This window comes from Oncorhynchus clarkii, chromosome 27, assembly GCF_045791955.1.
Source record: "Oncorhynchus clarkii lewisi isolate Uvic-CL-2024 chromosome 27, UVic_Ocla_1.0, whole genome shotgun sequence".
Classification (NCBI taxonomy): Eukaryota; Metazoa; Chordata; class Actinopteri; order Salmoniformes; family Salmonidae; genus Oncorhynchus; species Oncorhynchus clarkii.
Window position 1 is genome coordinate 32,211,157 of NC_092173.1, and position 11,410 is coordinate 32,222,566.

Here is an 11,410-nt window from a genome sequence, read left to right on the forward strand (position 1 = left end):
CAGAGCGACAAATTCTTGACGTTCGCCCGCCTCCCCTTCCCATCTTTCATCATCACTATACACAACAGCGCAGCATCAGTATTGCCTGGGAATCCAGATAAACGACCCCTCAATACGTGTGGAAATATGTAACAATAACGAGAATATATTTAATCGAAGACACACTGACAGCACAAGTAAGTATATTTAGTAGTTAATGGCGCACATTTTATAGTGCCGTCCTTTGTGTTCGTGTACCAATTCTGGCTATATTATGGGAAGATGATGGCGGATGATGCCCGTTTTTTCAGATGGTCACCTAGCTACTTTCTGTAGCTAGCTAGCAAGGAGGCTAACGAAGCCGCGTACCTTGCCTTTTAGTTGACATAACGTTAGCTAACCCACATTGCTGGTATGCTAAATTAGCAATAATACAGTAGCTAGCGCTTGACATTGTCATGGCATTTAAATTGTTATTGATTGCTTGCTAAATTAGCAACTAGCAAGCTAGCTAGAGAGGCCTAGCCAACTATCGTTATCTAGTAACGTTTGCTAGCTGTATAGCGTAGCGATTTGTGTCATCATGGATAATGTACTGAAGTTAGCTAATGGCGCAGTTAACATTAGTTACATAGCTTACTACTTTAATATGTCAACGTTAGTTAGCGAACTAGTTAGGCTGGGTAGCTAGCTACCTGGCTAGCTTGCTAACATTACATTTACCTCGCTGGCAAGTTAACTAATGTTAGTTAACCTTACAATGTCAAACAGTTGACTAGCCAGCCAGGTCACTTTCTCTCATTACTAAACTGACACACCTCTCAATAGTTATTTTTCTGGACATTCGAGTGATCAGATGGGCAAAGGCATGCATTTTCTCTCAAACCATACCCCCCTGTATTCCCCTCAGAGCTGCTGTATAATACCATGGGTGGCCATGATGATGATGATGATATGTCTTATCATGTAGCCAACAACCATCATCAAGATGAAGTGCTGAAAAACAAATTGAATGACAGTGGCCTTTGGAGTGACCAAGAATCCACTGGCGGCAACAATGCTAAGTGGGTCAAGGAGGGCCAGAACCAGCTGAGGAAAGTTGCTGAGAAACATCAGGACCAGAATGGGAACCAAGAGGACTTCTCCCCTCATAACACCACTGAGGAGGAGCAGAGGAACGAGGAGCAGACCAAATCTCCCAAGACCATTCTCAAGGAGCCAGTACTCATTGATACTCTACTGTCTGCCGAGGATAAAGAGGGTGAGGTCGAAGAAAATGACAAAGAAAAGGAAGATCCATCTGAGGCAGATGAAGAGGCCTGCAGTTTTAAAGAGGAAGAGAGGGAGTCCGAACAGAGTAATGTGGAGGCTGAAAGAGAGGGAGGTGGGGTGGCTAGAAATCCCTGTCTGCTGTTTTCTAACGTGAATGGAACACCAAGTGATGAAGAAACCAACTGGCCTGCACTGTCTCAGGAAAGCACTGCTGAAATCCCTCCAAATGGAAACAAAGGTAAGGGCGAGTTGTTGAAATCAGTCGTGTGACTGTTTTGTTGGAGCAATGATGATTATAGTCTAGTCTAACATAACAAGTGCTTCTCAGGTTGCAAGCAGCGTTGGCGGACTCCTCGTTCTAACCCTCCCCTTCTCTCCACACAGAGTCCTTCTGGGACTCGGAGGCCTTTGAGGCGGACACAGACCTACCCTCTGGGTGGATGCGGGTTCGAGACACCTCAGGCACCTACTACTGGCACATCCCTACTGGCACTACTCAGTGGGAGCCCCCCTCCCCTCTGGACAAGGTGGGAGACTCGATGATGTCCTCCAGTATGTCCCTGGAGACAACACCCTGTGAGGAAGAGCAGGAGGTGAGCTCTTACTCATAGGCCTTAGGGATGATTTGTGACAAGTTCTGTTCGTAGAAGACTATCTATGCTCTCCCAATTTAGAATAAAAACGGCATCATGTTTTTGTCCGACTCCTAGGAAACATGGGGAGACCTCTCTAACCCAGATGAAGGGACTAGTGATGGAGAGTTGTGGAAGGTAAGAGACAGAGTGAATATTAAGAAGTACTAATGAGAATCTTGACATGGCTGAGACCTCACATTTAGGATATCCTATACCAAAAGGTCAACACTGACAGTTAAAATATGTTCTATTTATTTTAATGAGTATGGAAAACGTAATTTTTATGTCTCCGATTATTCATTGAAAAATATAATTTGTAATATACATTCAACGTAAACTCTCACCACAGACTCTGCGGATAAATCATTATTATGTGGAAAATAGTTGACATGGGAAAAAGTAGGCTTACGTTTTTTTACTGTCTTGGCGTGTACTAAGGGACAGAAGCAGAGCATTATGCTTCAATAGCCAAAATAATAATACAATAACAGAGCACACGACATTTCCCAGCTTCAACCCTCAATATTTCAGTTTTAGAAACAGTGGAGTTTAGAAGGCAGCACATCTGGATGTTGATCACCTTGGTGATAATGAATTGACAAATTCTTCATATTTTTCGTGATTGCAGGAGGGAGAGGTGGCTTCTGATCAGAGCCTGAAGGAGTTTGAAGGGGCAACCCTGCGCTATGCATCCATCAACCTGAAGTAAGTGGTGTGGTGGTAGTACATTATGTGATAAACTGTTTTGGCTGAGAATGAGAAAGCTTATCTTGAACCCTTCTCTTATTCTTTCTCAAACTATACCTGACCTGTAACTAGCTGTTCCCAATCTGAGGAAGAGGAGAACCTTGATCCCCATGGCACTGACTTGGAGGCTAAGGTACATTCAAATTCACTTACATTTACACTCACTAATGCACTGAGGCAGGAAGACTGTAGTCATCTGTCTGTCCCTTCCCTGTCAACATACAACTACTCTTCCCTTTCCTAATTGGACTGCGTCTGTCGGTTTATCCCTCTCCCTCTCTCCGGGCCATCCTGTGTTCTCTCCTGCCTCAATTTGCTATTCCAGTATTTTGCTGTGCGCTCTCTGGGCTGGGTGGAGATGTCTGAAGAGGACATGGCACCAGCGAAGAGCAGCGTGGCTGTCAACAACTGCATTAGACAGCTGTCCTACCATAAGCACAACCTCCACGACACTGCTGGCATCTGGGGAGAGGTGAGTCTGAGGAGCAGGGCTACAGTAAGGGCCTGGGGTGGGCTCTTCCTGTTTGGGGGAAGAGCCTGGGCATGGGGTTGATGTCTGGGCAACACCCTCTGTTTACCTTGCTTGGTCTATTTTTACTCAGCAACCTCTCACATTTACTGCTATTCCCTGCAGCTGCTCTGTGTTGAATAATGTAGAACATCAGAGTAATTATAGTCATCCATATGCACCAATGCTTGGGAATGTCTCCATCTAAAACGGGACCAAGTCTAACAGGTGTTTGCTAGAATATTATCAGTTGTAGAACAGATGGCACATTCAAATGTAATTTGGTTCAATTTGCTGTGCATGGTGGTGCTTCAGGAGGATCGTGATATGTTTGTGTTGTGTTACCAGGGTAAGGACATGCTGATGGTCCTGGAGAATGACACTATGAATCTGATCGACCCGCTAGGCCAGACTCTGCTGCACTCCCAGCCTATTGCCAGCATCCGCGTGTGGGGTGTGGGCCGAGACAACGGCAGGTCAGTGTCTACTAGTTAGTCACCGTTTGGCACCACATCTGGAGGTTGTAAAGCTCTGCACAACTGTTGCAGTCCGATTAAGATGTTGTAGCTACTTTTACAGGAACAGAAAATGCTGTTTAACTCTTTGGAATTCGTACTATTTTATATAGTGTCTATTTAGCACAATCTATTAATAAATTGTTTATCTAGTCTTAGCCGTCACTTAACTATTACTTCATCATGACCCATCCACACCTAATTAAGAGATATTAGACACTGGGAATTACATAATAGCTGGTAATTTGTTCCATTTTCTTAAAGATGCACACTGTAGAAATTGCTACTCCATTTCCTGGTTGCAAAAATTCTAATAGTTTACCAAATTTCAGTTTGTGACAAAACAAGCAAGTTTAAGTGTAGAGAATGTTTGTACCTTCTAAACCGCTGTGAAATATATTTTGCATAACTAAAAATATTGTATTTTCAGCTGTTTGAATTTGGTGTACACAACAAATATTCATTCTCATTGAAGCATAGAAATAGTGCACATAGAATAGATCTACCACTTCTTAGACTTGCTTTCAATGAGTGACAGATCTATAACTCTCATTTGTATGTGAATTTGGTCGGCCCCCCCAAAAAGTTACATATTGCAGCATTACATTTTTCTAGGTAAAACCCCGCCTTATCTCAGTTTACTGGTCACCATAGCAGCACCCATCCACAACACGCTCTCCAAGCTGGAGACTCTTATCTCCCTCACTAACTTCAACCACCAGCTGTCAGAGCAGCTCACAAATCATTGCACCTGTACATAGCCCATCCAACTACCTCATTCCCATACTGTATTTATTTATTTATTTTGCTCCTTTGCACCCCAGTATCTCTACTTGCACATTCATCTTCTGCACATCTATCACTCCAGTGGTTAATTGCTATATTGTAATTACCTTGCCACTATGGCCTACTTTATTGCCTTACCTCCCTTACCTCATTTGCACACACTGTATATATACTTTTTTTCTACTGTATTATTGACTGTATGTTTGTTTTACTCCATGTTTAACTCTGTGTTGTTGTATGTGTCGAACTGCTTTGCTTTTATCTTGGCCAGGTGGCCTACCTGGTTAAATAAAGGTGAAATAAATGTACAAAATAAAGAAGTGTTATTAAAACATGTTCATCGTCATGCCTTAGGGTAGTGTTTTCCCATCCTAGACCTGTGGATATGGGTTTGTTTTCCTGCTGAATTTGCACATAGATGTTATTTGCCCAGCTGTGTGAGTCATTACAGCTGCATTTGCACAGGCAGCCCAATTCTGATATTTTTTCCACATTTTGATCTTTTGACCAATCACATCAGATTTTTTCACATTAGAATTTTTTAGAGCTGAACTGATTAGTCAAAATACCAATTAGTGAAAAAAATATCTGAATTGGGCTGCCTTTGTAAATGCGGCCTATGGGTCCAAACAGGATTTGAACCCAACTTGGCAATGGCATGCTTAAATACAGAACTGCACCCATGAGACAACACTGCCCTCTGGTGGGTTGTCCATGGTGTTGCAATGATACAGCTGCCCTCTGGTGGGTTGTCTCTGGTGGGTTGTCCATGGTGTTGCAATGATACAGCTGCCCGCTGGTGGGTTGTCTCTGGTGGGTTGTCTCTGGTGGGTTGTCCATACAGCTGCCCTCTGGTGGGTTGTCCATTGTATTGCAATGATAAAGCTGCCTTCTGGTGGGTTGTCTCTGGTGGGTTGTCCATACAGCTGCCCTCTGGTGGGTTGTCCATGGTATTGCAATGATACAGCTGCCCTCTGGTGGGTTGTCTCTGGTGGGTTGTCCATGGTGTTGCAATGATACAGCTGCCCTCTGGTGGGTTGTCTCTGGTGGGTTGTCCATACAGCTGCCCTCTGGTGGGTTGTCTCTGGTGGGTTGTCCATGGTGTTGCAATGATACAGCTGCCCTCTGGTGGGTTGTCTCTGGTGGGTTGTCCATACAGCTGCCCTCTGGTGGGTTGTCTCTGGTGGGTTGTCCATACAGCTGCCCTCTGGTGGGTTGTCCATGGTATTGCAATGATACAGCTGCCCTCTGGTGGGTTGTCTCTGGTGGGTTGTCCATGGTGTTGCAATGATACAGCTGCCCTCTGGTGGGTTGTCTCTGGTGGGTTGTCCATACAGCTGCCCTCTGGTGGGTTGTCCATGGTGTTGCAATGATACAGCTGCCCTCTGGTGGGTTGTCTCTGGTGGGTTGTCCATACAGCTGCCCTCTGGTGGGTTGTCTCTGGTGGGTTGTCCATACAGCTGCCCTCTGGTGGGTTGTCCATGGTATTGCAATAACATTTCCTTTCAATGGCATTCACTACGAATCTGATTAGAATTTTCTGCTAGTGTTTTTGTAATAACTGTGATTAACTGATCATTATTTATTTTCATGCTGCATTTCGCTGCCCTATACAGGGAAAGGTATTGTACAGATATGATTATTTGCAGTTTTTCTTTTAGAAATGTATTCTCATGTCCGATGTTGTTTATCCTACATATAGTTAAATGTATTGTATTGTCATATCTAACATGATTGCATGAAATCATTTTTGTTTTGCCAGTTTTTTTCTTGTGGGTTGTTATCATTTAAGTTGGAGAAATGCATGGGTTCATGTACCAGTATGTAAATGGTGTACTTTTCTGTATTTGTTACAACAGAGACTTTGCTTATGTAGCGCGAGACAACCTGACCCAGGTACTCAAGTGTCACGTGTTCCGCTGTGACTCACCTGCCAAGAACATCGCCACCAGTCTGCATGAGATGTGCTCCAGGGTGAGACTCCCATATCTTCTACAGTTGAAGTTGGAAGTTTACATACACTTAGGTTGGAGTCATTAAAACTAATTTTTCAACCACTACGCACATTTCTTGTTAACAAACTATAGTTTTGGCAAGTCTGGTAGGTCATCTACTTTGTGCACAACACAAGTCATTTTTACAACAATTGCTTACAGACAGATTATTTCACTTATAATTCACTGTATCACAATTCTATTGGGTCAGAAGTTTACATACACTAAGTTGACTGTGCCTTTAAACAGCTTGGAAAATTCCAGAAAACGATGTATTGACTTTAGATTCTTCTGATAGGCTAATTAACATCATTTGAGTCAATTGGTGGTTTACCTGTGGATGTATTTCAAGGCCTACCTTCAAACTCAGTGCCTCTTTGCTTGACATCATGGGAAAATCAAAAGAAATCAGCCAAGACCTCAGAAAAAAAATGGTGGACTTCCACAAGTCTGGTTCATCCTTGGGAGCAATATCCAAAGGCCTGAAGGTACCACGTTCATCTGTACAAACAATAGTACGCAAGTATAAACACCATGGGACCACACAGCTGTCATACCGCTCAGGAAGGAGACGCATTCTGTCTCCTAGAGATGAACGTACTTAGGTGCAAATCAATCCCAGAACAACATCAAAGGACCTTGTGAAGATGCTGGAGGAAACAGGTACAAAAGTGTCTACATCCACAGTAAAAACGAGTCCTATATCGACATAACCTGGAAGGCCGCTCAGCAAGGAAGAAGCCACTGCTCATAAACCGCCATTAAGAAAAACACTACGGTTTGCAACTGCACATGGGGACAAAGATTGTACTTTTTGGAGAAATGTCCTCTGGTCTGATGAAACAAAAATAGAACTGTTTGGTCATAATAACTATTGTTATGTTTGGAGGGAAAAGGGGGAGGCTTGCAAGCTGAAGAACACCATCCCAACTGTGAAGCACAGGGGTGGCAGCATCATGTTGTGGTGGTGCTTTGCTGTAGGAGGGACTGGTGCACTTAACAAAATAGATGGCATCATGAGGAGGAAAATTATGTGGATATATTGAAACAACATCTCAATATATCATTCAGGAAGTTAAAGCTTGGTCGCAAATGGATCTTCCAAATGGACAATGACCCCAAGCATACTTCCAAAGTTGTGGCAAAATGGCTTAAGGACAACAAAGTCAAGGTATTGGAGTGGCCATCACAAAGCCCTGACCTCAATCCTATGCGAGCAAGGAGGCCTAGAAATCTGAATCAGTTACACCAGCTCTGTCAGGAGGAATGGGCCAAAATTCACCCAACTTATTGTGGAAAGCTTGTGGAAGGCTACCTGGAACGTTTGACCCAAGTTAAACAATTTAAAGGCAATGCTACCAAATACTAATTGAGTGTATATGAACTTCTGACCCACTGGGAATGTGATGAAAGAAATAAAAGCTGAAATAAATCACTCTCTACTACTATTCGGACATTTCACATTCTTAAAATAAAGTGGTGATCCTAATTGATCTAAAACAGGGATTTTTTACTAGGATTAAATGTCAAGAATTGTGAAAAACTGAGTTTTGAATGCATTTGGCTAAGGTGTATGTAAACTTACGACTTCCACTGTATGTCACATATCTAATATACTATTTCCTGTGGAATCTCGTTTCACGATGAGCTGAACATGTCTCTTTACATTCAGATAATGACAGAGAGGAAACTATCCAAGCCATTTCTGAGCAGGTACAATTCTGACCAGTGCAAAGCCATGGAGATTCCTACTCAAGGTAACCACTGTGATAGTTATACAGTTCATTTTAGAACAGAAGTAAAACACCAGACACTAACTCCATCCCTATCTTCTTCCTCTGCAGAGTTTCCCGTTCCAAAAAATGAGAATTTCCAACGTTTCCTTGTATATTACCTTGGTAACGTACCTGTGACCAAGCCTGTAGGTAAGGGACGCATGGGTAAGGAAATCTTTTATTTACTTAGTAGTTAGGTAAATATATCTAGCTGTGCAATAAAGCATATGGCTGTGCTTTGTGTGGGACTGTGTTTTGCTTCACTTCACATGTGGCTAGCTAGCTACTCCCATGCAGTTTACCTTGCCCTGTGGATACTGTTAACAGTCAAACTTTCTCGTCTCCTAGGTGTGGACACAATCAATGATGCTTTGGAGGCTGCAATGAACAGCACAAGGAAGCAGGATTGGACCCCCGTCTCTGTCAACGTGGCCCCTGCCACTCTCACCATCCTCACCAGAGAGGTAGTTACTAACTAACCCATCCACAACATCATCATCTCCGTTACACACAGACATTTGGTAGCAGTCATGTCAGTATGGCTCTCTCCTGACCATGCTGTGTCCTTTGTCCTCCCCAGACTGAGGAGGTGATGTCAGAGTGCCGGGTGCGGTTCCTGTCTTTCATGGGTGTGGGAAAGGACATCCACACCTTTGCCTTCATCATGGCCAAGGGCCCCGGGGACTTCATCTGTCACATGTTCTGGTGTGAGCCCAACGCTGCCAGCCTGAGTGAGGCGGTGCAGGCCGCCTGCATGGTGAGTCAATAGACTGATTATTGATTAATCGGTGGTCTAGAGAGACGGGCTGAAGGATGATATGTTGTCTATAGTATAGAACATTTTATTAATAAACTGGAATGGTATTACTGATGGAGTCCTGCTGTGTCTGTGTGTGTGTTCTGTCCACAGCTGCGCTACCAGAAGTGTCTGGACGCGAGGCCTCCCAGCCTGGGCTCCTGCTTGCCCACTCCGCCTGCTGACTCCATGGCCCGCCGGGTCAGGATGGGGGTCCAGAGTCTGCTGGGAAGCTTCAAGCAGTACAGGTCAGGGTCCCAGTCCCCCTGAGCAGAAGAGAGAAGATCTCCTCCCCACCAACACCAACCCATCACAGGAGCTCCAGCTCACTCCTCCTCTCTCTCTTTCTCTCTCGCTTTCTGCCGTTTCTGTCGGCCTTACACTCCTTTTGGCCTTCCTTAGAGATAGTCCTTTCATTAGTGCATGGAGTTATATGTAACTGAGGAAATGCTTACTTACTAGTGATTGCAAAGTGTTTTTCTATACATCTACTGTATAACTCTCCTTTAGCTTTGTACTCAAACTGAATGAGCCCTGACAACGGCCCATTGTTTGTTCTGTTGGGATTTAATCTGTTTGTCACTATTTTTGTGTTTTAGCAGAAACCATGTCTGGCAGGAAGCGTTCATATTATGGGATGTAACTACATGTTTCTTCACTGTAGGAAGCTAGGAGGATTCCACACAGAAATACATCTAAGTTCGTTGCAACTATGGTTGAGTCATGGAGCCGTGCTCTTCCCCAAACAGTAACAGCACCTCTTTTTAAAAATGTTCTACTGGTGTCTGAAGAAGGTCATGCAGTCACTGTCGAACCTAGTAGAGTCTCCTGATGTTTGTTTTCTACCGTGTCATTACCCTGTACACTCCTCAGCCTCTACTACTGTCCAACTGAGGTTCTAAGAGCCCAAGTAGTCACCTAGAGAGCTTCATGTTCCCCACTGCAAACAGTGTGTTTTAGTCTTCCATTAAAGAAGTGAATAATCATGTCACGTCGTCGTGAACAAACAGTGATTTCAGAGTGTACTGTAGTTGCGTTTCCCCTACATTTGCATGAACATTTGCAAGTTCAGTGCTTCTGTGCAATAATCAGACTTTCCTGTATGTGGTGTTGGTAGAATGGCTTCCAAACGGTTATATAGCAGCACACACTGTGCTGTGGGTTCTTTAATGTAGGGGCCTGGCTATATCTGACTAGGGCTTAGCCAACAAAAAGAGGCAATGGTGAAAATAGACTTCTGATCATGGAAAAGTGACTTAGAAAACACAACAGCTCAAGGCCTGAGTTTTCTGAGTCAGTCAACCGCAGCTGGTAACCACCACCACCAAATAGTAGTGTAGGACCTCACCACACACTGCATGTTTTAATAGCTCAGAGGAATAACCAGGATCATATCTGCCTGCAGCGGTTTAGTGCTGAACTCTTAGTTATTGTAACATACTAGATGTGTGCTACTTCATGGTAAAGAGGGCTGAATTCTGTACCTGTTAAGTGTTTGTAAGGCATGTCACTAGCCTGTATCCGTGTCTATCAATATATAAGCTAGCTAGTAGTAGATTAGTTGTCACTGTCAGGTCCTTTCCACTGAGTAGCTGAGAGCAGGTCAGTATCTGTCTCCCTTAGTCAGCGCCCTGGGACAGGAATAAAATTGAGAGAATGATTTTATTTATTTCCATTTTTTTGTACCACTTTTTGCTCTGTTTGGGCCATGGTCCCTCTAAGTAATGTATTTTGTATTGTTTTCATACACTATAATGGACACTACTGAGGAGCAGTTGCACAGTTGCTCATTATTGATTGTATTAGAGAACAAATCAGACTAGTTGTGGTTTTTATGTAAAAAAAATAATAAAATACAGATGAAATGTGTTTGTCAGAAGTATTTAGTGCAATAGTTATTTGACTAACAAAATTAAACATGTAAAATATAGAAACACTATCTGATATAATTAGACTGGATTGAATTGTATAATACTATATCTCATGACACTGTTCACTTATCATTGTGCTCCTTTTTCTAATTCTGTTATGTTAGTACTTCCAAAGTCAACATAAAAAATTTGGAATATTGGAACACTAGCTGATACATTTATTTCACAATTCATGTAAATTAGGTGTATAAAATGTATCTGTATATAAAAGTCCCTGCACAATAAATAAATGTGAACATATCTTATTTTTGGTGTTGCATATTTTTTTCACCCGCTTAATGGAATTATTTTCATGGTTTTGGTGTGACGTGTTTGAGTGAAGCCGTGTGGATTGGTGAGATTGTATTCCAAAAGGCAGTTGTGGATTAGTCTGTAAATTGTCTCCTTTCGTAACCGGTGGTAGAACCACATAAATCCTCCATTTTCAATCAATGTTTTTTTATCTGACATTCCTGGTAATCCCATTAAAATG

General features: G+C 42.9%; 1 protein-coding gene across 2 annotated transcripts; it reads left to right on the plus strand.

The window, feature by feature from the left end:
* Nucleotides 1-38: 38 nt before the first annotated feature.
* Nucleotides 39-11,178, plus strand: LOC139385917 (amyloid beta precursor protein binding family B member 1-like). Of its 2 annotated transcripts, none has more exons than XM_071131209.1 (14): nucleotides 39-176; nucleotides 890-1,489; nucleotides 1,636-1,844; nucleotides 1,962-2,021; nucleotides 2,515-2,591; nucleotides 2,706-2,766; nucleotides 2,959-3,105; nucleotides 3,490-3,617; nucleotides 6,302-6,416; nucleotides 8,109-8,193; nucleotides 8,281-8,376; nucleotides 8,560-8,675; nucleotides 8,792-8,968; nucleotides 9,122-11,178. In XM_071131209.1, the coding sequence occupies exons 2-14, from the start codon at nucleotides 907-909 to the stop codon at nucleotides 9,275-9,277; spliced, it is 2,010 nt and encodes a 669-aa protein (XP_070987310.1). In that variant the 5' UTR covers nucleotides 39-176; nucleotides 890-906; the 3' UTR covers nucleotides 9,278-11,178. The 2 variants fall into 2 exon arrangements, with proteins under 2 accessions (XP_070987310.1, XP_070987312.1); XM_071131211.1 differs by having other exon boundaries at nucleotides 55-176; nucleotides 8,281-8,361.
* Nucleotides 11,179-11,410: the final 232 nt, after the last annotated feature.